This window comes from Cherax quadricarinatus, unplaced genomic scaffold (genome assembly GCF_038502225.1).
Source record: "Cherax quadricarinatus isolate ZL_2023a unplaced genomic scaffold, ASM3850222v1 Contig5892, whole genome shotgun sequence".
Lineage (NCBI taxonomy): Eukaryota > Metazoa > Arthropoda > Malacostraca > Decapoda > Parastacidae > Cherax > Cherax quadricarinatus.
This window is the reverse complement of record NW_027200918.1, coordinates 641-8,477: the sequence shown is the minus strand read 5'-3', so window position 1 is coordinate 8,477 and position 7,837 is coordinate 641. Positions and strand designations below refer to the sequence as shown.

Here is a 7,837-nt window from a genome sequence, read left to right as displayed (position 1 = left end):
AATAAGATCATAGTTAGCAGGTGATATCATAATATGCAAAATAACCACAGTGAGAAAATAGGGAAATTCCAATCGCTAAGACCTCTGTCTAACATCTATATCTAAGACCCGTTTCTAAGACCTGTTTCTAAGACCTGTATCTAAGACCTACTTCTCTTCGTAAGTAACACTTGTTACAGTGCTTCCTGTAAGACTTAGACAACACGAATTTCCTGTATCTGATATTAGCTCCGTGTCTGAACGTAATTACAAACGACTAACACTTAAGATAATCCAAGACTACACAACTTATCTTGTCCTGTAATAATGGAACGATTCGCAAATGTAATAGTTATTTTTTCCTGTCCTTAGTGTTAAGTAATTATAAACATTAACAATTTAATACTTCTTCCCTGATGTAATTATGGGTTTTATATAATAATAATAATAATAATAATAATAATAATAATAATAATAATATTATTATTATTATTATTATTATTATTATTATTATTATTATTATTATTATTATTATTATTATTATTATTATTATTATTATTATTATGGGGAAGTGTAAATATTGTAAGCGACATATAGCCTCTGGGGAATGGGAGATAATCAGGTTTGATCCGAGGAAGGGAAAGGCAGCCATTCTAACATCAAGACCCTAATTTTTCCCACCAGTAAACAAGAAAAAAAATCTGATGTATTTTTTAATTCTAACTCGATTTAGAAAACTTTTGATTCCATCACTTTTATATTTTTTATATATATAATAAGTAGAAAGAATCACATAAAAATAGCTTCTCCCTTTCCATTTCTTTTTCATTGGTTACAATGATTTAATAAGTTTAATTGAAGTCTCTTCTCTGTCATTTAACACACACAACTTTAGGGATTACTGCCGTCTTCCTTCTGTCTGGCGGCTTCGCTGTCCTGATGACCCGACATTATTATCTTCTAGTTGTCTTTGTCGTTGTCCTTCTGTTCCTCGTCCCCTGCCCCTCTTCCTCCTTCTCCTCCTCTTCCCCTGCCCCTCTTCCTCCTTCTCCTCTTCTTCCCCTGCCCCTCTTCCTCCTTCTCCTCTTCTTCCCCTGCCCCTCTTCCTCCTTCTCCTCCTCTTCCTCTGCCCCTTTTCCTCCTCCTCCCCCCCCCTCTCTCTCTTTCTCTCTCTCTCTCTCTCTCTCTCTCTCTCTCTCTCTCTCTCTCTCTCTCTCTCTCTCTCTCTCTCTCTCTCTCTCTCTCTCCCACTCTCCTTTTCATTTACCGTTCCCCCACTTCCATCTCCCCCTCCGCCTTTCTTTTCCAAGCCGTTCTCTCTCCCTCTTCCTTGACCTGTTCCATTATTTCCCCAACATTAAGTGTATTAATCTAGTTTTCCATCGGATAGTTTGTCTCAGCCGCAGAGTCTGGAGAGTTCATCTTCTTGCCCTGTTATGACCTGACCTGGTGTCTTCTAACCTTACCTAAAATGCCATGACCTTCTTCCTTCTAAGCTGACATGACCTGGTTTCTTCCACTGTAAACTGACTTGGCTTCTAACTTCACCTGACCTGGGTTCTTCTAACCTTATCTAAAATGCCATGACCTTCCTTCTAAGCTGACATGACCTGGTCTCTTCCACTGTAACTTGACCTGGCTTCTAACTTCACCTGGGTTCTTCTAAGCTGGCCTAGCATGACCCTGACCTTTCCTACTAGACTACCCACAAGAGAAGTAGCGGATGCTATGACACAGTCTCAAATATGGCTGTCTCGCGTTTAGCGGACGGAGGATCGAGCCTTCACCATGGGCTAGATGAGGCACTCACGAGTTTTACCGCTTCATATCGCAGGTGGAAGGACTGAGGGAAGCGGGGAAGTACCAGGTGGTGATCACAGCTGTCAACGACAGGGGCTTACGGAGCGAAACACGTTTCACCATCTCCAGCCTGGGCACCAATGGTTCAGTCTACCAGCTTCATGGTTAGTGGCAGTAGACACCACCTCCATGGTTAGTGGTAGTAGACACCACCTCCATGGTCAGTGGTAGTAGACACCACCTCCATGGTTAGTGGTAGTAGGCACCACCTCCATGGTTAGTGGTAGTAGACACCACCTCCATGGTCAGTGGTAGTAGACACCACCTCCATGGTTAGTGGTAGTAGACACCACCTCCGTGGTCAGTGGTAGTAGACACCACCTCCATGGTTAGTGGTAGTAGACACAACCTCCATGGTTAGTGGTAGGAGACACCACCTCCATGGTTAGTGGTAGTAGACACCACCTCCATGGTTAGTGGTAGTAGACACCACCTCCATGGTTAGTGGTAGTAGACACCACCTCCGTGGTCAGTGGTAGTAGACACCACCTCCATGGTTAGTGGTAGTAGACACCACCTCCATGGTTAGTGATAGTAGACACCACCTCCATGGTTAGTGGTAGTAGACACCACCTCCATGGTTAGTGGTAGTAGACACCACCTCCATGGTCAGTGGTAGTAGACACCACCTCCATGGTTAGTGGTAGTAGACACCACCTCCATGGTTAGTGGTAGTAGACACCACCTCCATGGTTAGTGGCAGTAGACACCACCTCCATGGTTAGTGGTAGTAGACACCACCTCCATGGTTAGTGGCAGTAGACACCACCTCCATGGTTAGTGGTAGTAGACACCACCTCCATGGTTAGTGGCAGTAGACACCACCTCCATGGTTAGTGGTAGTAGACACCACCTCCATGGTTAGTGGTAGTAGACACCACCTCCATGGTTAGTGGCAGTAGACACCACCTCCATGGTTAGTGGTAGTAGACACCACCTCCATGGTTAGTGGCAGTAGACACCACCTCCATGGTTAGTGGTAGTAGACACCACCTCCATGGTTAGTGGCAGTAGACACCACCTCCATGGTTAGTGGTAGTAGACACCACCTCCATGGTTAGTGGCAGTAGACACCACCTCCATGGTTAGTGGTAGTAGACACCACCTCCATGGTTAGTGGTAGTAGACACCACCTCCATGGTTAGTGGCAGTAGACACCACCTCCATGGTTAGTGGTAGTAGACACCACCTCCATGGTTAGTGGCAGTAGACACCACCTCCATGGTTAGTGGTAGTAGACACCACCTCCATGGTTAGTGGCAGTAGACACCACCTCCATGGTTAGTGGTAGTAGACACCACCTCCATGGTTAGTGGCAGTAGACACCACCTCCATGGTTAGTGGTAGTAGACACCACCTCCATGGTCAGTGGTAGTAGACACCACCTCCATGGTCAGTGGTAGTAGACACCACCTCCATGGTTAGTGGTAGTAGACACCACCTCCATGGTCAGTGGTAGTAGACACCACCTCCATGGTTAGTGGTAGTAGACACCACCTCCATGGTTAGTGGTAGTAGACACCACCTCCATGGTCAGTGGTAGTAGACACCACCTCCATGGTTAGTGGTAGGAGACACCACCTCCATGGTTAGTGGTAGTAGACACCACCTCCGTGGTCAGTGGTAGTAGACACCACCTCCATGGTTAGTGGTAGTAGACACCACCTCCATGGTTAGTGGCAGTAGACACCACCTCCATGGTTAGTGGCAGTAGACACCACCTCCATGGTTAGTGGTAGTAGACACCACCTCCATGGTCAGTGGTAGTAGACACCACCTCCATGGTTAGTGGTAGTAGACACCACCTCCATGGTTAGTGGTAGTAGACACCACCTCCATGGTCAGTGGTAGTAGACACCACCTCCATGGTTAGTGGTAGGAGACACCACCTCCATGGTTAGTGGTAGTAGACACCACCTCCGTGGTCAGTGGTAGTAGACACCACCTCCATGGTTAGTGGTAGTAGACACCACCTCCATGGTTAGTGGTAGTAGACACCACCTCCATGGTTAGTGGTAGTAGACACCACCTCCATGGTTAGTGGTAGTAGACACCACCTCCATGGTCAGTGGTAGTAGACACCACCTCCATGGTTAGTGGTAGTAGACACCACCTCCATGGTTAGTGGTAGTAGACACCACCTCCATGGTTAGTGGTAGTAGACACCACCTCCATGGTTAGTGGTAGTAGACACCACCTCCATGGTCAGTGGTAGTAGACACCACCTCCATGGTTAGTGGTAGTAGACACCACCTCCATGGTCAGTGGTAGTAGACACCACCTCCATGGTTAGTGGTAGTAGACACCACCTCCATGGTTAGTGGTAGTAGACACCACCTCCATGGTTAGTGGTAGTAGACACCACCTCCATGGTTAGTGGTAGTAGACACCACCTCCATGGTTAGTGGTAGTAGACACCACCTCCATGGTTAGTGGTAGTAGACACCACCTCCATGGTTAGTGGTAGTAGACACCACCTCCATGGTTAGTGGTAGTAGACACCACCTCCATGGTCAGTGGTAGTAGACACCACCTCCATGGTTAGTGGTAGTAGACACCACCTCCATGGTCAGTGGTAGTAGACACCACCTCCATGGTTAGTGGTAGTAGACACCACCTCCATGGTTAGTGGTAGTAGACACCACCTCCATGGTTAGTGGTAGTAGACACCACCTCCATGGTTAGTGGTAGTAGACACCACCTCCATGGTTAGTGGTAGTAGACACCACCTCCATGGTTAGTGGTAGTAGACACCACCTCCATGGTCAGTGGTAGTAGACACCACCTCCATGGTTAGTGGTAGTAGACACCACCTCCATGGTCAGTAGCTCAATTCTTAAATGATATATATATATATATATATATATATATATATATATATATATATATATATATATATATATATATATATATATATATATATATATATATATATATATATATATATATATATATATATATATAATGTATAGATATTTTATTATCGCTATTAATTTTTGAGTACAGATTACTATTTTTATCTATTTTCTATCTTTATTTTATCCATATTTCATCTTTCTTCTTTAGTTCTTCTTCCCTTGTTTTCTTTATTTACTCTGCCTCCGATTTTATTGTTGTTCTTTATTTTCTTTACTATTCTACGTTCCCTTCTTTATTTTATTTTTACAAATACCTGTTTTTCCTGCTTCTGTCTTTCTCTTTCTCACTTTCTTTACTTTATTCCGGCCTCTCATTATTAAAGTAATAAATGTATTAAAAACAGCCATACTAAAAATAGCCAAATTAAAAATAGTCATTAAAAATAATCATATTACTAAAAAATAGTCATATTCAGTAGTTTTAAAGATAGTCACATATATTTTTTTATCTGTCAGCTTTACTGAAAGTCACGCTGATTAGCTTTAATTAGTTATCTTTATTGAGTTTTATTATAGCTGTCTGTTAGTTTTAAAGAGAAGAAAATAGGTCAGTAAGGTTTAAAGCCAGTTATGTCTATAAGCTTTAAAGTGAGTCATGTGAGCTATCTTTCAGTAAAGCTAATATGACTATTGTAGCAGTTGAAGAATGTCGTAGCCAACAAGTGTGTAAAACACATACAAAATAAAGGAGACCTTTATTAGTGCGACGTTTTTCCTAAGTGAGGCTTTATCAAGTGTCTGATATAACTTTATATGGGTGAAACGTAGTGTTGATAAAAGTTTGTTTTTGATTGTGTGTGTGTGTGTGTGTGTGTGTGTGTGTGTGTGTGTGTGTGTCTTCTGTATTTAAGTTCCATCTCCTCTTCAGACGGTCCTTTGGAAGCGGAAGTCCGCGACGGAGGACAAACGGTAATCGGCGCGGGAGACGCTGCCGAAGGAACCGAGGACTTCGAGTCTGAAAGCAAATCATTCTTGGAGATGCTGACTCGAAGTCCATCCACTGCGCTACTCCTCCTCGTCTTGGGCTGCGGATTTCTCCTCCTGATGGCCATCCTCCTGCTGCTCCTGCTGGGGATTATGACCTACAGGAGGAGGAGGAGGAGATCGTCAGACTCCGACCCAGCCCCACTGGATGACAGCCACGACGATACGTTGGAAGGGTCGTGTGGAACCAGAGAGTCATCGGTGTGTGTTGTCGTTCCGACATCGCTAGTGACGAAAGAACACGATACTAAATGCACTGAAAGGGCTTTGCAGGTGAGTGAAGAAAGAGATAGATAGATACATAGAGAGAGAGAGAGAGAGAGAGAGAGAGAGAGAGAGAGAGAGAGAGAGAAATAGACAAAGTCATTACACGCACTGACACACAATAACAAAAAGCAGTGAGTGAGAATTATTAAAGGAAGAGCCTTCCACTATAATTAATGTGCAGGAAAAATATTTGAAATTTAAGTAGTTGGATAAGACTAATGGTTTTGTTTTGATAAAATCCCATTATAAATCTTCTGTTGGTGCCGTTGCTCAGCATACAAGTAAACTATCTTTGTTTTCTATTGTTTGCTTCTGGTAATTGATTATCTCCTTTTTCCTGATAATACTGCTGTTGCAGCAGCTGCTGCTGTTATTACTGATGCTACTACTGCACCTACTGCTGCCGTTGATACCGTTCCTGTGTCTGCTGCTCCTACAACCGTTACTCCTGCTATTACTGTTGCTGCTCCTTTTCTGCTACTCATTGCAGTGCTACTGTATTTGCTTCCTCTGCTGATGATTCTTGCTCTACTACAGCTAATACTGCTACTGTGTCTGCTGATGCTGCTTGTACCATTACTCCCACTGTTTATAATATTTTTTGCTGCGCCTAACACTTAAATATAGATTAGTATTGGGCCCAAAACACTACAACTATCACTATTACGTCTGCTACTATCACTACTACTACTACTAGTACTACTATTTATTGTTGCGGCTTGCCTACACGAAGAGATTTTTTTTCTTATCACACTTTCTGTCTACTACAGGGGAAAAACCTACATCTACTTTCTCTCTCTCCTACAGGTAAAGACTGAGAACGATGTGGAGCCCGATGTTATACCTCTGAGGGAGTCTTGTAGAGGGTGTGAAAGAGAGGCAGTGATGCAACCAACCACTACACCCAAGCTCTCTCAAAAGTACTGGGAGACACAGAGGGAAATAAAGCTGCCAGTACCCACCACCCCCCAGTTTCCACACCAGTATCTTGGGTGTGAGAGGGACGAGAGGCTTCCAGTACCCACCACCCCTCAGTTTTCACACCAGTATCATGGGTGTGAGAGCGAGGAAAGGCTTCTAGTACCCACCACCCCCAAGTTTCCACACCAGTATCGTGGGTGTGAGAGCGAGGACAGGCTTCCAGTACCCACCACCCCCAAGTTTCCACACCAGTATCGTGGGTGTGAGAGCGAGGAGAGGCTTCCAGGACCCACCACCCCTCAGCTTCCACACCAGTATCGTGGGTGTGAGAGCGGGGAGAGGCTTCCAGTACCCACCACCCCTCAGCTTCCACACCAGTATCGTGGGTGTGAGAGCGGGGAGAGGCTTCCAGTACCCACCACCCCCCAGTTCCCGCTCCACTACCATCGATATGAGAGGGAAGCGAATTTTCCAGCACACACCACGTCGTCCCAGTTGCCACACCAGTACCGGGAGTGCCACGAAGTAGCTGCAATTAGACATCTCCATCAGTGCCAGCCTTCTCCTGGCACTGCCTACCTCCCTACAGCCGTGAGTGCCACAATTCAAAAACTCAAACTAAGTTTCAAAAATACAACTCTGAATATAATAATAATAATAATAATAATAATAATAATAATAATAATAATAATAATAATAATAATAATAATAATAATAATAATAATTAAACAGCTAAAACAGCAAGAACAACAACAACAGCAATAAAAACAACGGCAAGAGAAATATAACAGAAGCATAAATACAGCAACAACAACAACAACGACAACTACAGCAAACAACAACAACAACGACCACTACAACAAGCAACAGCAACAAACAACAAGCAAAAAAACATGAACAAACAACAA

At 44.0% G+C, this 7,837-nt stretch overlaps 1 protein-coding gene across 1 annotated transcript; it reads left to right on the top strand.

The window, feature by feature from the left end:
• Positions 1 to 1,510: 1,510 nt before the first annotated feature.
• On the top strand, positions 1,511 to 7,520 carry LOC138852257 (uncharacterized; the record flags this gene model as incomplete). Its single annotated transcript, XM_070082005.1, has 3 exons — positions 1,511 to 1,943; positions 5,626 to 6,014; positions 6,816 to 7,520. Coding segments are annotated over exons 2-3 (984 nt in total), but the record flags the coding sequence as incomplete, so codon positions are not given.
• Between the last annotated feature and the right edge of the window lie 317 nt (positions 7,521 to 7,837).